The sequence below is a fragment of the Blastocystis hominis genome (genome assembly GCF_000151665.1).
Source record: "Blastocystis hominis, Singapore isolate B (sub-type 7) whole genome shotgun sequence assembly, scaffold_0".
Classification (NCBI taxonomy): Eukaryota; class Bigyra; order Opalinata; family Blastocystidae; genus Blastocystis; species Blastocystis hominis.
The window spans coordinates 1,254,836-1,275,163 of NW_013171815.1; the positions used below are offsets into that span (position 1 = coordinate 1,254,836).

General features: G+C 41.8%; 8 protein-coding genes; 3 read left to right on the forward strand and 5 right to left on the reverse strand.

Moving 5' to 3' along the window:
• Positions 1-6: 6 nt before the first annotated feature.
• On the reverse strand, positions 7-769 carry GSBLH_T00006961001 (uncharacterized protein; the record flags this gene model as incomplete). Its single annotated transcript, XM_013038613.1, has 5 exons — positions 7-196; positions 231-361; positions 419-534; positions 565-691; positions 722-769. 5 exons carry the CDS (start codon positions 767-769, stop codon positions 7-9), a joined length of 612 nt encoding a protein of 203 aa, XP_012894067.1.
• A 1,508-nt stretch (positions 770-2,277) lies between these two features.
• On the forward strand, positions 2,278-3,514 carry GSBLH_T00000411001 (uncharacterized protein; the record flags this gene model as incomplete). XM_013038614.1 is given in 2 exon segments in its annotated part: positions 2,278-2,868; positions 2,887-3,514. 2 exon segments carry the CDS (start codon positions 2,278-2,280, stop codon positions 3,499-3,501), a joined length of 1,206 nt encoding a protein of 401 aa, XP_012894068.1. The 3' UTR covers positions 3,502-3,514.
• Positions 3,515-3,846: 332 nt separating this feature from the next.
• Positions 3,847-4,830, reverse strand: GSBLH_T00000412001 (uncharacterized protein; the record flags this gene model as incomplete). XM_013038615.1 has 5 exons in its annotated part: positions 3,847-4,255; positions 4,289-4,430; positions 4,466-4,490; positions 4,533-4,718; positions 4,751-4,830. 5 exons carry the CDS (start codon positions 4,828-4,830, stop codon positions 3,873-3,875), a joined length of 816 nt encoding a protein of 271 aa, XP_012894069.1. The 3' UTR covers positions 3,847-3,872.
• A 39-nt stretch (positions 4,831-4,869) lies between these two features.
• Positions 4,870-5,882, reverse strand: GSBLH_T00006066001 (uncharacterized protein; the record flags this gene model as incomplete). The annotated part of the gene is made up of 6 exons (XM_013038616.1): positions 4,870-5,023; positions 5,070-5,183; positions 5,262-5,531; positions 5,566-5,653; positions 5,685-5,803; positions 5,833-5,882. 6 exons carry the CDS (start codon positions 5,880-5,882, stop codon positions 4,870-4,872), a joined length of 795 nt encoding a protein of 264 aa, XP_012894070.1.
• A 341-nt stretch (positions 5,883-6,223) lies between these two features.
• Positions 6,224-7,692, forward strand: GSBLH_T00000413001 (uncharacterized protein). XM_013038617.1 has 3 exons: positions 6,224-6,279; positions 6,314-6,462; positions 6,494-7,692. The coding sequence occupies exons 1-3, from the start codon at positions 6,235-6,237 to the stop codon at positions 7,662-7,664; spliced, it is 1,365 nt and encodes a 454-aa protein (XP_012894071.1). The 5' UTR covers positions 6,224-6,234; the 3' UTR covers positions 7,665-7,692.
• Positions 7,693-8,389: 697 nt separating this feature from the next.
• Positions 8,390-12,102, forward strand: GSBLH_T00000414001 (uncharacterized protein; the record flags this gene model as incomplete). Its single annotated transcript, XM_013038618.1, has 3 exons — positions 8,390-8,871; positions 8,902-9,552; positions 9,585-12,102. The coding sequence occupies 3 exons, from the start codon at positions 8,390-8,392 to the stop codon at positions 12,100-12,102; spliced, it is 3,651 nt and encodes a 1,216-aa protein (XP_012894072.1).
• A 5,446-nt stretch (positions 12,103-17,548) lies between these two features.
• GSBLH_T00000415001 (uncharacterized protein) lies at positions 17,549-18,385 on the reverse strand (the record flags this gene model as incomplete). XM_013038619.1 has 3 exons in its annotated part: positions 18,259-18,385; positions 18,007-18,228; positions 17,549-17,977 (listed from the first exon to the last, which is right to left on the reverse strand). Exons 1-3 carry the CDS (start codon positions 18,349-18,351, stop codon positions 17,549-17,551), a joined length of 744 nt encoding a protein of 247 aa, XP_012894073.1. The 5' UTR covers positions 18,352-18,385.
• A 716-nt stretch (positions 18,386-19,101) lies between these two features.
• GSBLH_T00000416001 (uncharacterized protein) lies at positions 19,102-20,237 on the reverse strand (the record flags this gene model as incomplete). XM_013038620.1 has 5 exons in its annotated part: positions 20,183-20,237; positions 19,958-20,149; positions 19,800-19,927; positions 19,571-19,770; positions 19,102-19,539 (listed from the first exon to the last, which is right to left on the reverse strand). Exons 1-5 carry the CDS (start codon positions 20,191-20,193, stop codon positions 19,102-19,104), a joined length of 969 nt encoding a protein of 322 aa, XP_012894074.1. The 5' UTR covers positions 20,194-20,237.
• Between the last annotated feature and the right edge of the window lie 91 nt (positions 20,238-20,328).

Consider the following 20,328-nt stretch of genomic DNA (forward strand, 5'->3'; position numbering starts at 1 on the left):
TTTGAATCAAACACAAAAATCGGAATCTTCATAGTAGTTTTTCACACTGTGCTTGCGAGGCAGGAAGAAAGGCATCTTCGCTCCTTCAGGCTCTCCCTCGCTCAGACTCGCGGAGAGCTCAGCGATCTCCTGGTTCTTCTTCTTCAATTCTTCCTCCTTAATACGATCTCCCACTCCCTTTCCCATCAGACACACACTGCGCGGTCATACTAACAAAAGCAATCACCTACGCGCAAGGAGCGTTCGACAGAACGTAAGAACTGCAGCTACCGTTAAGAAGACGATCCACATTCGAGATTCCACGTCTTCCCATCACAATCGTATCGATCTTCTTCTCAATCGCGCAGTTGCACACCACGTTCTGTTAAGAAAGCCTTAGAATTTGAAAAAAAGATATCTTAGCGGGATCACCACGTACACAGCTAGTTTCGTAGAAACGGAATCCCATATCCGAGATTCTCTTTGCAATTTCCTCCAGCTTTTCACTACTCTCTCTTTTCATGACTTCGTTTCTGACAATATCATGTGTATAAGCTACAAATGACGTGACTCATCCAAAGTTACTAGGCGCTTTCAAATTCAAAACGTTCAAGACAATCAAATAGTCTTCGGGTTTCATAACAGACAATACCCAATCAAGAGCAGCTTTTGCTTGCACAGAGAAGTCCATAGGGACCAACCAACGCAAACCCTAACAAAAAGACCCTGGTTAATTCAGTACGGTAGGTTTCGCTTCAACTTCACCTTCAAAGGTATCAGCAGCAGACATTATTCGTTAATATTTTGAAAGAATTCAATAATTCTCAGATAGTAGAAACAGAGAATCGAACTACTATACAAACGAACACACTTGGTTATCAAGAATTCTATCAAATCTCTGCAATGACTTTCCAAAATGAATAGAATAAATATCGCCGACGAGTTGTTTTGTCGCAAACCCTCGCACCGTTGCATTGTAATAACGAGAAAGAGCGTATATGTGTCACATTCTCTAGAAGTTTCGATTTCTGCGTAGCTGCACACGGTTCGGAATTGGAGGAATCAGTTTGCAGATTGAAGAATAGGTGGCACGAAAATCACAAATGATCGTACAAAACAAAGGGTTCGTAGAACAACTGCAGTAAAACAAACAATTGCTAGCTCCTTGCAATACACTTACTCCAAAACAATTAGTTTAGCATGCATAATACACTACTGCTTCGTTCGTGACAAACAGTTTTTGATCCATGAGCTTTTTATCTCCAATTTCCGGAATCATAATGCATCTAGATGGTATTTGCTATCCATATTTGATATTTCGCAGAACGAATCATGGTTGTTCTTCTTGATGGTTCTCACATATTTGGGACTCTTCGGTCTATCGATCAATACGGTATGTAATTTGATTGCGATTGCTGGTTTCTGACAGCGTATAGAAAACATTATCTTAGAAGACAGTTTTGAGCGCGTCTTTTGTGACAACATATATGCGGATATTGAATTGGGAACACAGATGATTCAGGGCCATAGTGTAATGCTCGTTGGCGCATTAGTTCGACTTTTGAAAGGATTTGATGGATAGAGCGATGCTGCTGATAATAGCTCTATTGAAGGGCTAAAAAAGGTATCAGTAGAAGAGTATTACGAGTACTTGTCTCTAAGTGAAGAAAAGAAGTGTAAGTATGGCCTCCCTCTATCATATTGTAGTGGAGTACACTGGTGGAAAGGTAAATATAGCATCAAAAAGCGACTATGTGATTTCTCTTGCCTAAAAAAACCTTCGCTCATGTTTATTCCAACAAACAATATACGCGCGATAACCTACCAACCAACCTTGCCAACTCTACAACAAATTAGTTTATGTTGCAAAATGAGTAATCACTGCCTAACAGTCAAGCAGCAGTCCTCACACCGCTTGTTTTGCCACCCTTGTTTCCCAGAAAACAGATGGACGTCGGTAACTGGGCTTATTCCATATCATGGCATAAACACAAAATACAAATCAGTAAAGATATGTTGTAACCATTGCTGCTACGCTCTTCCCCGAAAGATGTACCATCATGTTGTATTTCAAGATAGGGTCAGATTGCAGTTAAAAGACCATGGTTGAGTCTCAAATAACAGTGTTCTTCCTTCCCCCACAAAACCAAATCAAACTACGCAACATACCTTCTATTAACTTGCGAATTCAAAGAAAATCTATGGTTCTTATTTGGACCCAATTTATGATTGTCCCTTTTAATTATGTGACATATGTCCCCTATTCTAAAGATACTGCAAAATATCAATCTGTACATCATGGCTGAAAGACTTTCTATTACTGCGAACGGAGCTAAGCTCAACGAGGCTATCCAGGCCCAGCTGGACGACATTAAGAAGGCTGGAACCTTCAAGGAGGAGCGTGTGATCACCAGCGAGCAGGCCGCTGAGATCAATGTCTCTGGACGTGACGACAAGGTGTTGAACTTCTGCGCTAACAATTACCTTGGTCTGGCTAACAGCAAGGAGCTGATTGAGGCCGCGAAGGAGGCTCTGGATACCCATGGATTTGGTCTTGCTTCCGTGCGTTTCATTTGCGGAACCACCGATATCCATAAGCAGTTGGAGGCCCTGATTGCGAAGTTCCACGGAATGGAGGACTGTATCCTGTACTCGAGCTGCTTCGATGCTAACGGCGGTTTCTTCGAGGCTCTGTTCAATGCTGAGGATGCTGTGATTTCCGATCAGCTGAACCACGCTTCGATCATCGACGGTATTCGTCTGTGCAAGGCGAAGCGCTACCGCTACAACCACTGCGACCTGGTCGACCTGGAGCGCATTTTGCAGGAGACTCAGGATTGCCGTTACCGCTGCATTGTGACGGACGGTGTGTTCTCCATGGACGGAGATGTGGCTCCTCTGAAGGAGATCTGCGACCTTGCCGACAAGTACAACGCTCTGGTCTGGATCGATGAGTCCCACTCTGCTGGATTCTTCGGCAAGACGGGTCGTGGTACTCCCGAGTACTGCGGCGTGCAGGGCCGTATTGATTTCATCAACTCCACGATGGGCAAGGCCATGGGAGGCGCTTCTGGAGGTTACACTTGCGCTTCGAAGGAGGTGGTGACTCTGCTTCGTCAGAAGTCTCGTCCTTACCTGTTCTCGAACACTCTGGCTCCTTCTCTGGTGGGAGCTGCCATCAAGACCTACTCGATGCTGATGGAGTCGGCCACTCTGCCCGAGCGTGTGCTGGCCAACACCCATCTGTTCCGTGACCGCATGACTGCTGCCGGATTCACTCTGACCGGTGCTTACGACCATCCCATCTGCCCTGTGATGCTGGGAGATGCGGCTCTGGCCTGCAAGTTCGCCGATAAGATGCTGGAGAAGGGCATCTATGTGATTGGATTCAGCTATCCTGTGGTGCCTCTGGGCAAGGCTCGTATTCGAACTCAGATGAGCGGAGCTCACACTCTGGAGCAGGTGAACCGCTGCGTGGATGCGTTCATTGAGGTTGGAAAGGAGCTGGGCGTGATTGCTTAAGAAGAAGAAGAAGAAGAAGTCTAAGTTTTCTATTTGCTTGCTATATCTTTGTTTGTTTTGAAGAAAAAGAATTGTTTCTTTGACGAAGTGTGGTAGTTAGGCAGAAAGGATGAATCTGTTGAATGAAACAGGAATAGGAGGTATATCAAATAATGTTATTGTAATGGAACAGCCATCCATTAAAAGAAAGTATCCTGAGGAGTTGATTGTCATCATAAGTAAGTATATCCATATCAACAATTGGTACAATACTAATAAAGGAGACACCAAAAGCAACAACAGTACAACAATAGAATCCAAAACTGTTCCAATCTACAACTGCAAGGTCTGTCCAACAAACAACGACGGCGTTCATATCTTCATCACAGAGCTTACTTCGCCTTGTCCAGAATGATTCCATCGTACGTCTTCTTGAACCACTCCATGGCCTCCTCGCGAGTCACCTTGTGAGAATAGCCAATACGGCTGCGCTGAGCCTTACGCTTGCTCACACGGCCACCAGGACGAGCCAGCTGCACGTAGAAATCCATACCGAAAATACCGGTGTTAGGATCGTACTTGATACCCAGATCGATGTGCTCCTGAATACCAAAGCCAAAATTGCCAGAGTCGGAGAAATTTCTCTTCACCAGCTCGTACTCCTTCACCTTCAGTCCGCGCTCCAGAATCTCCAGAGCCTTCTCACCACGGATCGTAGCATGCACAGAGATCTTCTCATTACGACGAATGGAGAAGGAACGAATGGTAAAGCGAGCTATAAAATTAGCAACTCAGAAAACACCCCTACCCTTTCCATAAATAGGCTCCTGTCCCGAAATCTGCTGCAAAACACGAGCAGCCTTAGAAACAGCATCTCCAGATTCTCCGACGCAAATGTTAATAACGAGCTTCTCCACTCGGATATTTCTCATAACATTCGACTTTTCGCTCTAGAATAATTAGAACCGATTTTTCAGCAACGTACCATCCTGATGAAAATACAATTACGCCTCGAATTGAATTCCTTAACAAGAAAAGACAGATGTCACTACGGAATCTCATTCGTATGCTCAATTCGACCAAGGTGCATGAAAACAAACAATAAAGCATACAGACGACTCTGTCTCATTAATAAAAATCCCAACGGGTCCATTCCACAACTTCCTAAACTGGTGTTGCCTAAAAGCCCTCGTAAGGACAGGAACAAGGCAACACGGAACAAGATAGAGTAGTGCAGGCTACAAATCATTTTTGAGGAAAAAGAAACGACCTGCGGCTTGCTAAACAGGATGACTGCAAGGAAACTGCAAAACAGCCCCAAAGCGTTTCCCATAATAACGTCAGTGACATAATTTCTTTCCAGCAGCAGCTGAATAAACTGCGAGAAAGCTACATCACGAGGCTCCATGAACGACTACTAGGTGGCATATACAAATTCAATCCCTGGTCGATCAGCTTTTTCGACTCCTCGTCTCCTGTCCGATCACTCATTTCGGCCAAACTCCCTGATTCCACGTCATTTAATACAAAAGTGTTTTCTTTTCTACATTCCAAAACCTCTCCAAAACTACAAGAACCGCTGCGAATACTGGTAGATGAAGAAAAAGACGAAGAGCAGTCCTGGGATGAAGATATCACCCAATCCCAAATAGAACACATTCTGGCCTCCTAGCGTGGAAAGCACAAGTTTTCCCTGCTGATGACTAGTAAAAAGTACAAGATACAGGGAAATCAAGGTGATAGGAAGAGCTGACATTGCGACCCAGAGAAGCAGAAACTACACAGATGGAGAGAGAACGTGAAGGATACTAGTTTTGACAGGCTCCGTGAAGTTCTGCTGCGCTACGGTGACCATGACGTTTTTTCCGAATAAAGACTCGGAAAAGAACACCCAAAAGATGTCGTAAAAGAAGAGTAAACAGAACGCCACTACAATCACTTTTAAACTCTGGGCACGCATTAACGACAGGGCGCTGATTGTGATGCAGATACCGATAATATTATTGAACAAGGATCCACCTCGAATGATCCAACACACTACAATTAGAAATCTAAAAAAAATAGATTTTCCGAGTAAGTAACTACGAGACAAAGATCGAAATAAAAGTAATAAAGCGCTTTTGACTAACGTAGGGAGAGAGAAGAGAAACAATGACGGGCTCAACGACTTGTGCTAGCACTCAATAAACAATTGGAGTTATTACCAATACAAAATACAGCAGATATAGAAATGTAGAGAATTAAAAAGCTTTGAACATATGAATAGAGATAGTACATCGATAGCAGTACGACCGATGCAATAACAGGATAGAAGAGAGCTGCACTACATTGACAACAAACTTTTCACACTACCTGAGCGTAATTTCTGCAGTTTCTGGTGTAACTGTGTGGTCGCGAACCATGTCATTGTGCTTTTCAACATCTGACTTTACTGCCAAGCAAGAGGCTGTAAAAGCAATAAGCGTACTGACCAGAGTAATCTCTACAAGAATAGAGAGTATTACTAGCATCCTAGAGAATTTGTGACATGTTTGTCAAACTTAAAATTCGGGTTGATTATGCTATATTGAATGGATTTCTTTGGGTCACAGTGGAATTCACTCCAAAATCTACAAGGTGTTTAAGTGTGGTTCGCACTATAGGATACTACCACAATTTCACAAAGATCACAAGGTTTTAACTACATCAAATCATGTGGGAGTTTCATCCATCGAATAGGTGCTTTACAAATATTCTATTTTCTGATATCAGAATATGAGAGAAATTATCCATCTTCAAGTGGGTCAGTGTGGTAACCAGGTGAGAGGGCGTTTGTGTGTTTTTGATAAGATAGATCGGTACCAAGTTCTGGGAGGTTATCAACAAGGAACATCATATCGACAGCATGGGTCAGACGAAAGTCGAGCCAAACGAGGACTTGAACGTGTTTTACAGCCAAGCTTTGAATGGTCGCTTTGTTCCTCGTGCTCTGCTTATCGATTTGTATTTGTCTCTCCCTCCCTCTTAATTTTAGGGAACCCGGAACGATGGATGCTATTCGCTCCACTGAAGTGGGTCAGCTGTTCAAGCCTGACAATTTCGTCTTTGCCCAGAACGGCGCTGGCAACAACTGGGCGAAGGGTCACTACACGGAGGGAGCCGAGCTGGTGGACCAAGTGATGGATGTTCTCCGTCGCGAAGCGGAGGCGTGCGAATGCCTGCAGGGCTTCCAGCTGACGCACTCTCTGGGAGGAGGCACGGGTTCGGGTATGGGCACGCTGCTGCTGTCGAAGATCAAGGAGGAGTTCCCTGACCGCATGGTGATGTCGTACTCGGTGTTCCCGTCTGCGAACGTGTCGGACACGGTGACGGAGCCGTACAACACGACGCTGTCTGTGAACCAGCTGCTGGAGAACGTGGACGAGGTGGTGGTTCTGGACAACGAGGCGCTGTACCAGATCTGCTCGCAGTCGCTGAACATCAAGACGCCGTCGTTCGCGGACATGAACGAGCTGGTCTCGCGCGCGATGTCGGGGATCACGGCGTGTCTGCGGTACCCCGGTCAGCTGAACAGCGATCTGCGGAAGCTGGCGGTGAACCTGATTCCGTTCCCGCGTCTGCACTTCTTCCTGACGGGCTACGCGCCGCTGACGAACAGCGCGAACAGCGCGTTCCGGCAGTACACGGTGGCGGAGCTGACCTCGCAGCAGTTCGACTCGAAGAACATGATGTGCGCCTGCGACCCGCGCCGCGGCCGCTATCTGACCGCGGCGGCGATCTTCCGCGGCAAGGTGGCGACGCGCGACGTGGACGAGTGCATGCGCGAGATCCACCAGCGCTACGCGCCGTACTTCGTGGAGTGGATCCCGAACAACATCACGACGAGCGTGAGCAGCGTGGCCCCCGCGGGGTCGCCGATGGCGACGACGTTCCTGGGCAACAACACGGCCATCCAGGAAGTGTTCGCGCGCGTCTCCGAGCAGTTCGAGACCATGTTCCGACGACGCGCCTATCTGCACTGGTTCACCAGCGAGGGAATGGACGAGATGGAGTTCACCGAGGCTTCCAGCAACCTCGCGGACCTCATCACCGAGTATCAGCAGTACCAGGAGGCGTCGGTCGAGGACGAAGTGGCCTATGGCGACGAGGAAGTCCCCCAGGAGATGGAGATGGAGCACGGACAGGAGCTCGGGGAGAACGCTTAATCTCTGTAGTGTATTTGAATTTTCCATATCCGTGTTTGTTACGAGAAAGGAAGGAAAGGGATGGAGGCGGATGTATATCCCATGGAGGCGTTTCAGACACGAACATCCATTTCGTGTTGCGTCAATGATCCGGTCTTCTCATTAATTTTTTGAATATGAAATATTCTAATTGTAATAATAGTATTAGCATTTTTGCTATTTTGTTGCTGCTTCTTCAGATGGGATTGGGAGAAGAAGCCAACGATAACCGGGGCCAGTGCGTCCCTGGATTTTCTGGAATAGTCTGCTATCCCATTGACTGCTGTCATCGATTTGTGCAGTGTGTAAATGGAGTGATATATCCGCCGCAGGTAGATACGAATTCGTTTTTCAAAATAGTCTGTTGCTCCAGGTACTAACTGTAAAAACAACGAAATCGTTTTAGCAAGTGAATGCGGTAATGTTGAATGTCCCTCGGAACTACCTGACTGGGGAAGCGGTACTGGTGGGTCAGGAGGTTCTGGAGGTTCTGGGGATAATGGTAACAATGGTGGTGGAGACGGCAATTCTGGAGAAAACCCAGGAGCCGGAACAGATCCCTCAACAGGACAGTTTAACCTAAATACGACGAATCATGGAAAGTAAAACTAGTAAATCGCCTTTCAATTCTAGCTTTGCGCTTAATCTTAACCCTAATAACCTTATTAATGATGTTCAAAATGTGATGAGAGAAGCATCCTACGACGATGAATCCGCACATTCGCCCCTTTACAAAATGGGATGTAGCTTCCACCCACAATGGAGAAATCAGGTACTCGTCAAAATACACGATTGACAACCAGAACACTCAGATGTTTATTGGCCGTCCTGAAGGAACCTGTACTGTTAGCGTCACGACAGTGAAAATCCGATTACCAGATAAATACTTTGGTATGTTTTTAGCCTATGGCCAAGACCAATACGGAATATCGCCTCACACTATGATCGCTCTCGCGGCTAAGGAAACATTTGCTACCGCTTTATACCCGAATAACGACAACAGTTACTTTATTGTTGATGGTGAAGATGATTTTTTCGATACGCTTTCGAATGACAGTCTATTTATTGATGGAAATAAAGATGGCCCCTTCCAGGTGGAAACGCCAGCCATGGCAACCGATGTTTCTGTTCTTCCTCAGCGATTCTATTTTGGAGACTCCTCAACCCCCGAATCGCAGAGAAAGCCACAGTAATCAAGCATCGTGATAGTGATGACTAGATATCTCTCAGATAACGAACTCCTCGTAGACTATAATAAGTTCAGAGAATACCACGACAGTGTTACGGGAGATTTCTATAAAGCTATCGTGTTATCCTGTCTGGATCTTCACTTCCGTCATAATATCATTATGCAGATGACGAAGCAGGGAATGCGGCCAGGATGGGATCTTCGAAAAGGAAATGAAGAGAGCGAAGATGCACTCGAATTCGCAGCTGCAATGTATACCTACAACCGAGGCCTCTGGAGCCAAATGGATATGTCGTCATGCACACCTGAAATGAATCCTATTACGGATTGCAAACTGGATGGATATGGTGGCCACAGTACCGATATCAATGCTGCTTGTCAACTGCTCAATCAGGCGACAGAGGTTTACGATTTTTCAATTAGTTTGAATGATGTGATGTGGTTTATCGAGAAACTGAAAGAAACATATCCCTATTCTTCTGTAGAAGGAATTCATGGAGCAATTCCTTGGGATACCATTCGCCAGAATGTCAGATCCATTTATCCCATCATTTTGAACCACCGAAAACAAAAATCACCCTCTGCTTCAGGAATTTCTTTCCGTTACGACTGGAGATTGATGCTTGCTGTAATCCGAGCGCACTTGCCGAAGAAGGAAGAATTTTACGGACCTACGCTTGAGTAAGAGAGAGAGAAATCAATCTAACAAATAGGAACATGGTGAGGTGGTCATTTATGAATCAGATTTCTCCAGAGCCTCATGATTGGTCTTCGCTACCATCTAGTCAGCTGCGGAACTATTTAAAGCGATATGGAACGGTTTACAGCGATGATGATTCTTCTCAAACTCCTGCACCTACATCACCTCCTACATCAAAACCCACTACGGCGCCTCCTACATCAAAACCCACTACGGCGCCTCCTACATCAAAACCCACTACGGCACCTCCTACATCAAAACCCACTACGGCGCCTCCTACATCAAAACCCACTACGGCACCTCCTACATCAAAACCCACTACGGCACCTCCTACATCAAAACCCACTACGGCACCTCCTACATCAAAGCCCACTACGGCACCTCCTACATTGCCTCCGCTTCCATATTGCGGAGATGGTAAATGCGATGAAGGAGAGACAGTATTCAATTGTCCCCAAGACTGTAAGAGTTACCCAGAAATGGAATTGCCTGCTCCTTCTTGTGAGGGGTTAGCAAATGGAGTCCACTGCTATCCACAAAATTGCTGCGACCGTTATTTCAGTTGTCTCAATGGAAGACTATTTGGACCAGTAGATCTACCAGCTGGCTACATTTGTTATGAGGGCTCTGAAATCGAAGCAAACGATGCGCGCTGCAAGGGTGTCAGTTGTCCCAATGTGATTCCTGCCTCTTGCGGAGATGGCGTTTGTGAGATATATGAGAGTTGTAGCAGCTGTCCTGAAGATTGTGGACCTTGTAACACAGATCCACCCCAGCCCGAACTTGAAGAATGCGGTCCGAATGATATCGGTTTTATTTGCTATCCTCACAACTGCTGCGGCTTTGTTCGTCAGTGTGTATATGGGGAGACATCTCCTGTTTATGCTGTTTTGGATGGAGGACTGTGCTACAATGGAAATATTATCGATAAGAATGCTGATGTTTGCAAGGGAATCAGCTGTGATATTGCTCCAGGAGCGTATTGTGGGAATGGAATATGCGACGAAAATGAAAATTGCTGGAATTGTCCTGAAGATTGCGGAGTTTGCCCTACTTCAGCTCCTACCTCAAAGCCCACTACGCCTCCTACTTCAAAGCCCACTACGCCTCCTACTTCAAAGCCCACTTCACCACCTACCTCTAAACCCACAACAGCTCCCACGACTTCACCCACGACTCCACCATCTAATCGCGTGTTTTTGGGTTACTACACAAATTGGTCGCAGTATCGCGCTGGAACTTCCCAGTACTTCCCTGAAAATATCGATCCCACCAAGTTTACGCATCTTGTTTATGCTTTTGCTTACATCAAACGAGGAACCTGGGAGGTGGAGCAAGTGGAATGGAATGACGTGAATGAATGGCAGCCAACACAAGGTCTCTACTACCGATTCAACAGACACGTTCACTCCAGAAACCCCTCTTGCAAAACGTTATTGGCTTTCGGAGGATGGAATTTCAACTTCAAGGACGAATACAAAGATATCTTCACAACGATGGCCGAATCGGCTGAAAACCGAGCAAAGTGTATTAGTTCCATCATTAGCTGGGTGCGAAAGCATGAATTTGACGGAATTGATATCGATTGGGAATACCCAGCCAATGAACCCTTGGGAGGAAGACCCCAAGATTATGAAAACTATGTATACTTCATTCGGGAATTGAGAGCAGCGATTGAAGCGGAGGCTGCCCGTACGGGAAAGCCGCGATTGCTACTGATTCTCGCGGTTGCTGCTGGATATGATAAAATCGAAGCTGGATACGATGTTCCGAATCTGGTGAATGAGGTTGATTTTGTGGATGTGATGGCTTATGATCTTCATGGACAGTGGGAGATGAAGACAGGAGCAGCGAGCGGTTTGTATCCTCCTTCCAACTACGAGCCGGGAACGTTGGAAGAGTACTACACGGGAGACTATGCCATCCAGACCTGGATTGCGAAAGGAATGCCTCGAAACAAGATCGTCATGGGATTGGCTGCCTATGGACGAGGCTGGACACTTGCTAGTAGTGCTCCTGGTCAGGGAATCGGCGCAGAAGCAATTCGAGGATGTGAACCCATGAAAGACACACAGCAGGAGGGTGTGCTCAACTATATTGAAGCGCTAACGGTCATCGCTGCAGGAGGCCAGGTGACTTATGACGAAGCAACGACAACGATGTATGTGCAGAAAGGAGATCAATGGTACTCTTATGAAGATCCCTATTCCATTGTAAAGAAGGTTGACTACATCAAGGAGCAAGGATTGCTGGGAGCTATGATCTGGGCTGTGGACAATGACGAATTCTATAACGGAAACCCGATCATTAGCGCCATCTATAACAATCTGTTTACTGCTACAGCTAGAGCAGGCGATGAGAATGGAAACAATGCATCGAAACCTTCTGTTTTTGGAATTGTCATGATGGTCATCGCGGTGGTTGCAGTGGTTGCAGTGGTGGCTATGGGATACTTTATTTATCGAAGTCGGCATGTTGAACTGCCTATCGAAAAGAAACCCAAGGCGTTGAAACGCACAACCAGTATTTAACGTAACCTAATATTTAATTTCTTCATCGAAAGTATGTAAATATGTATTATTATTTCCATACCAGCATTGTTTGTTATGTCATAACAACTGAATCATTACAGCAAAAACATAAAAGTATTCAGAGGGTTTTGATGGCAATTATCAAATACTGATGATTTATAAAAGAAATTCTATCAAGTGAATTACGTCGATAAAACAAACAAATGATAATATCCATTATACGCAATAGGATGCAATGAAACTCAATGAATAACATTTAAAATGAAATGACCCTGTTATTCCAATTCTTGGTAATAACCGCAACACCAAAAACGCTATTTATGTAATAAAATTTGATTAATCAGTCTATTTGAATATACATAAATACCGTAATAGATGTATAATTATCAAACTTGTGTAAAAACAATGCAACTAATTTACAGATTGATTTTGATAAGATCAGCAAAGATGGAAGAAACATCTGTGAATCAAATCAAATGTAAAAATATATACTCGAAATTGATTTCGATCGAACTTCTCTGAATGAATCAGGTAGAACAGCATTTTGAAGATTTGGAATATCTAAATATAAATAGTATTCATGATTTAAAACTACTTTCCAATATCACTACAACATAATGTTTAAAGCTATTACCTATAGAATTGAGGGATGCTAAATCTGGAAGATCTACATAGTAATTCTTTTCGAATCATTTCTTCCCTACTTTTCATTTTCAACGAACATAAGTAATTATTCTCTATTCCACAAAGCGCCCATTTACCGAGTTGAATGGATTGTAATGATGGAAGATCTACATCAATCATTTCATTCGAATTCATTCAATACTTTCCATTATTGTTGATAAAGGAGCACAGAATGTAAAACACCCAAATGTAATGGATTGTAGATTTGGAAGATCTAGGCATTCAAACATTTAATATTATATTAGTACCTCGAATCACAAATGAACTAAAACAGAAATTGTATGATTTCCTTCTAATATTCCCAATTTGAATGGATTGTAATTGTGGTAGATTCTTCAATTCAAAGTCTCCAGCAAAATCACTGAAACTATATTCACCAATTTGAATGGATTCCAATGATTCACAATTCAATATGTGGAATGATTTTAATCTGCTACATCTTTTGGCAGATTTATCGTATTCTTTGGATTTCCAATCGATGATTTTCATTTCAGTAAATGAATTGATTCCGATTTTGATAGTTTTCAATCGATTCAATCCATCGATTTCGAATCTTTGCACTGAGCCAAAACGGCCATCACCGATTTCGATTGTTTCTAATGAATCGAGATTATATAGACAGTATTCTTTACTATTTCTAAATGCAAAATCACCTAATGTAATGGATTGTAGATTTGGAAGATCTATACATCATTCAAATATTCAATATCATATCAATACCTCGAATCACAAATGAACTAAAACAGAAATTGTATGATTTCCTTCTAATATTCCCAATTTGAATGGATTGTAATTGTGGTAGATTCTTCAATTCAAAGTCTCCAGCATAATCACTGAAACTATATTCACCAATTTCTATTGATTCCAATGATTCACAATTCAATATGTGGAATGATTTCCATTTATCATCTCCCCAATCATTCTTATTCTGAGTGAATGAATTGATTCCGATTTTGATAGTTTTCAATCGATTCAATCCATCGATTTCGAATCTTTGCACTGAGCCAAAACGTTCATCACCGATTTCGATTGTTTCTAATGAATCGAGATTATATAGACAGTATTCTTTACTCTTTCCAAATGTATTATTACCTAATGTAATGGATTGTAGATTTGGAAGATCTATGCATTCAAACATTTAATATTATAGTAGTACCTCGAATCACAAATGAACTAAAACAGAAATTGTATGAATCACTTCCAATTGTCCCAATTTGAATGGATTGTAATTGTGGACAATTCTTCAATTCAAAGTCTCCTCCAAAATCACTGAAACTATATTCACCAATTTCTATTGATTCCAATGATTCACAATTCAATATGTGGAATGATTTCCATTTATCACTTCCAAAATCATTCTTATTCTGAGTGAATGAATTGATTCCGATTTTGATAGTTTTCAATCGATTCAATCCATCGATTTTGAATCTTTGCACTTCAGAATAGCATTCATCTTCAAATATGATACATTGATTTTCATTTTCATATTTATACTTCTTACTCAATACTTTAGGTTCAAAATCTTTTGTTACTAAGTCCGCTTGATATAGTCTCCCACGAATATAATCATATAATACTAATCCACAAATCATTACTGCTATTATTATTAACCACTGCCAGTATCTTGGTATTGGTAAAATGAATGTCAATACAACAACACATAGCCCGAATATTACTGGAATTCCTGCAAATAACAATATATACTTTGATTGTGAATATCCATTCACCCATTTTCCATCATATTCTATTTCATTGTTGTCATTATATGACGTTCCTAATCCATGTCGTTTTCCATTCAGAAATTCACCTTCATAAATCACATTCTGGCTTTCTTCATCATATTCCTTCCCATATTGTCGAGAAAATCCTTTCTCAATTGAACCACTATAATATCCTTCAAAACACTTTACACCATCTTTGTATTCTATCATTTTATCATTTTCAAATCGATACAAAATCGATATTTCTTCATTGTTTTCCCAAATACTTACTCTTACAAGTAATCCCGATTCATAAAAGTAGCACAATCCTTCATTCATTCCATTTTCATTCTTTTGACATATCGAAATCACTTTTCCATTCCCATCCAATTCTTTCCAATAACCTTTCATTCCATCCATTCTTTCACAATGATTGCCTCTACTTCCTTTTTCATACCTACCTTCAAATATCACATTCCCATTCTTATCATACTCTTTTCCTAGTCCCTGACGATATCCATCTTCAAGATTCCCTTCAAAATATAATTCGCCTGAATCATAATACAATTTACATTGTCCCTTTATCTCATTACTTCGATACTCGAATTCTGCTATTATCGTATTGTTTATTGTTTTGATAATAGCTTTCCCATTCAATTTCCCATTTCTTATCTTCGTTTGAATAGTATAACCTTGATGTGGAGAACCAATGTTCAGAATCACATTTTCACTATCAATCTTTTCTATAGTACTAATGGGAAATTGATTAGTAATGCTCCAACTCCAAATATCTACCTCAAACCCCGATTCCTTTTCCAGGTCATGAGACACGTTCAATGGTTCTATTTCGATAATATAACTTGATTGAATTCCAGAATTCGTAGATGAGTCCATAAATAATGATATTATGGCCAAAACCTCGAAAATGAAACGAATCTCCTCTATTTGATTCCAGTATAATCCTTATTTCATTATCATACTCAAATTGTGCATATTTCTACTATTTACTATCATTTTGTGGATTGATATGTAATATATGACTATTTTTGTAAAGATTACACTATTTTTGTGAGTAACGAGAATGACTATTGTTTTCCAACAAATTGAGTATTGAATAGAATGTAGATAATATGTAGATTGATAGAATTCGTTAAGATCGTCAAACTAGAACTACATTTGCTCGATTTGTATCAAAATGGTTTTGTAAGTGTGTAATACTATAATAAATATGGAAATAGACTTGTTGACAGTTATTCTAATAATATCTACTCTCAGTGTTGTGTTTTAGATGTAAGAATGCTGAGAGTGACAATTTCGTCATTCTAATATACAATCCATATTCGAATTGTCATCCATGAATCTATGCTATGTTGGAGATGTGTAAATAGTTTGTAATTCAATGATATTTGAATCAAAGAATAGGATACATGTTATTTCCAATTTTGATGTTGGATAATAGTCGAATCGATTCAAACTATCCAATATACATTATTGATAAGCTGTTGTTACTGTTGTTGTCAATATTATCATGAGTATCATATATTATACATTATGGTGTGAATGATTCAACATAGCTCAAATCCTAAGGGTGATAAAATGACATGTGATATTGACTATTCTTGAAATTTGATTGTATTGATGTCTATTTCGTTTCATGACTTGCTATACTTAGCGTTCTTCTGTCATAACTCATTTGAAAATAATAAAAATGATTTCGAACTTATTAATCGATTGTTCACTTCATTTGTATGAACCAACCTAAGAATTCTAATTCAAAATGTACTGAAATCACACTTGATAGATATTCATTATGAATAATGACTTGATATCTAAATATGAGTGATTGATTGTATGAATTGTGATGATGCTAATAATAATAGATGGATCGATTCAAATCAAAATGAAGGATACATGGATATAAGTAGATTGATCTTCATTTCGACTAATAAGAACGAAGTATTCTTATATTCGTATTGAACAGAATGGTTTGAAATAGGATGAATCCAAGAGACAATTGTAAATGATCAATGTTCAAAGAATGCCAAATGCTGATCATAATAACACTGAATTGATATAATAATTGTATTGGACTGTGATAATACTAAAGAATGAAGTATCATCTATTTCATGTAGTGAATCAATTGAAAACTATCAATATCAATAATAATTCGTTCACTCAGAAAAAGAATTGATTTGGAAATGATAAATCGAAATCATTCCACACACTGAATACTTAATCATTGGAATCCATTCACATTGGTACAATCGAAAGTGCTTCGTTCGATGTCTATTCTATATCTTTTGTGATCAGAAGTATTGATATGATACAGAATACATAATAATTAGATCTTCCAAATCCGTGATTCATTACATGTGGTAATTATGCGTTTGCTGCTTCCTCGTCAACTATTTTCAAAAGTATTGAATGAGCATGAATAAAATGATATTCTAAATCTTCCATCATTACAATCCATTCAACTCGGTCTTGCAGTATTTTGTGGACAAAATAAAGATGGCTCAAGTTCATCATGTGTGCCTAATAATAATAATAAGAAGAAGAAGAAGAAGAAGATTATAATGATTTGAAATGATTGTATGCCGATCTTCCAATGCTAACAACGAATGATTCAAAAGATAAAGACACATTATCCATTCTTGTCGTTCAGTGACATTGGAAAGAAGTACTATATAGCGCGTGTTTATATCTTCATAAACTTTAAGTGTTAATTTGCCATGCCTGTTCAAGAAGTTCGATTGAAATTTCTCTAAATAGTATTGTTAGATTGATTTCTATTCATTTTCGGATGTTTCTCTCATCCTCGTTGATCTTGCTCATATCAGGTAGTACTCCATCGTATTTCCATGTGATACAACTCCCACATTACTGAATTGTATTATATATATATATTATTTCCATTTCCCAGTTTGATACTCTCAGATCCAAGATTGTACTCGTTGATTCCATTCTATCATCTCTCGAATCTTTTCTTTCCTATCTACACCCTTTACCCAAATTCAAGCTCTTTTCTATCATTCAAATCACCACTCCTTTCTCTACCATTTCATTCATAACAAACAATCCACGCCTTTTCTATAGTTACAGGATCACGATGATATTTGTTCTCAATTACATACAATCGAGCTTCCCACAAGTATTTTATTCCGTCATTCACACTCATATTAAAGTTCCGATCTCGGATTCCTTTATACTGGCATTCCGCACTTTTATCCTCTGCATCCTTACACTCCGGACCTCTCTCTCCTCTGGACTTGAATACCACGCCCTTCACTCCAATCGCCCTCGCGAATCGCTGATAGCACGACCAATACCAGTGAGGTGGATACGCTTCAATGAAGTAGCTGTGTCTTGTCATGAAAAGCATGTTCGCCACGCCCGTTCCGTGAACCGCGAACAGCACATCCGTTCCGATCATTTGCTTGATTCGCTGATCGACCGGTAGCTCTTCCAGCACAATATCGTCGTACGTGTACTACATCCCATGCACTCCAATCCGCCTACATAGTCCAGCAGCTTCTGATTGATTCGCTGAACGAACTTGTCGTGGTTCTCGATCAACCGAATCGTCGGTCGCCGAACCAAAGTCAGCTTAAGCTTGCTGATTCGCGAAGTGGGAGGGAAATAGTTCGCATAAACGTACGCAGAGGCGCGGAAGAAATCGGCGGACAGTTCCGTTCCGATGAACGAGCCGCTTCCTTTGGGCTCCCAGTTCCGAATAAACGTCTATCCATGATTCATTCGACGCATTCTGACGATGATTCGATCGCAGAGCAGGTTGTGATTCGCACTGAGCTCCGGATCGGTGTAAGGATGCAGCAGCGTGGGTCGATAATGCGACGGAAACATGCGGAGCAAAATGTCCAGCACTTGCCGATTCCACGCCGTAGGCACTTTTTCGCGCTGATTCGCCACAACCAGCAGGCGCTTGAACTAGAGACACACAGAGGGAGGAAGGAGTACGGCAGGGAATTGCTCTGGGTGGAGGGCGATAGAAGCGAGATAGGAAGTGCCCTCCAGAAACTGGTAAGCGTTCCAGACAGAGCGAGGATGAGCCACTAGCAAACCCAGCGGTGTGGAGGGGAATTGCTTGTGGGGAATGGTCTGCTGAACCAGTTTGTATGCATTGACTAGGATGCAGACCAACCAAAACCCGTACAATAAAAGTCTTTCCACTTGTATTTCGTTAGAAGGTCCGTGATTTGCTTCTCTGACTTCATGTACAACGTCACCTGACCGTTGCGGACATTGACACACGCGTTCGACACAAACACATAGTTCTTTGTATCCATAAATCGACTGTACCCGTTCGACCTACCTTTCAGTCCTCGCCAACTTCGAAATACTCCTTCCAAAACTTCTCCAACTCACTTTCCAGCGTCCTAGGCCTTATTTACACTCCCTGAACAAACTTGGAGGCATTCGCGTAGATTCGACTTTGGATCTCAGAAATATCGTCGTACCAATCTTCCTTCAGAAAGTCAATCCCCATTTTATCCTCCCACAACTCCCCTGTTTCATTATACACAAACTCCACCGGTTCATGCACTTTCTCGTCAAAGGCGTAGTCATAGGCCCAATTTGCAAACCGAGATTTCGCTATATCTGGAACAACGTCTTCATGGGGCGTCTCTGTACTCGGGACGGAAAATAGCACTTCTTTCTTCGTATCAAACCCCTTCGTAGAGTAAAAAACAACAGGAACGTCATGTTTGCTAAACGCTCACCACTTTCCAGAATCCTATACACAAACACACCTTCCACTCTTTCTGGAGGCGCTGCCCATCTTTTGATCGTTTCCAGCGCTTTCTCCTCCACTTGTCCATAAATGAACAGCTTGAACTGATAAACCCAGAGAGCAGAGAGGATGGTGAAGATCACCAAGAAAAGAACCTGGTGAATTTGCATGACTTTAAAAATCTGCCAACTCCAGTTCAAACAAACACAAAAATCTTTCCTTAATTCCATTACTTCTCTCTCGATCCCGTGAGCAGTTACCGTCAGAATCTCCAACTGATCGCCTGTGTCCTTTTCTCTCTATCTCTCACACAGTCCAAAAGCACAGTACCTCCGTTCCCGCAGTAAACACTTCCTTCATCAGATTCAGGGCTTCCTCGCGATCCAAGTCCACGTAGGGCTCGTTTCGGTTCTTCTTTGCTACACAGCTGTCAAGAATGGGAATAATGTGGCTTTGTGCAGATCCCTGAACTGCGTACTTCATTAACTCGAACGAACCGATAGCGTCGTAGCTGTAAATAACCCCTTGACCTACTCTTGAGTTCAACCAGAGTGAATACCGTTTTCATCCAATCCACAAAGAACGTTGAACGCATAGATCGGGAAAAAACGGCGATTGTATAGCGTGTTACTCAGAAGAGCAGCTACGGCGCTTGTTGATATTTCTTCGCGATGATTATATTTGTATCTGATTATTAAACACAATTCTATTAGCAACTCTTTAATATCGTATTCCAGAGTTCGAAGTAAGGTTGTCATATCTGTCCAGCACCCAGCATTTCCCAATACACACACACTTGTGAGGGGATGCAAACGAGACACATTTCGACTCAGTATCTCATATCCTTGTGTTAGACGAGTATCAGCTGCAATTATTACATAATCTTTCCCAGCGATTGCTGCTACCGTACTGTACGATTATCCACTAGCAAAACCTTCTTACCCACCATTCATGTCATAAGGCTCAAATTCGTTTCTTCTTACTTCGTGAATAGCTTTATTGCTCCTAAAGAATTACAGAACAATATTCAAATAACGTACATCTTTGTAGTTTATGAAGAAGAAAGAATTGAATAGAAAAGCAGCCAA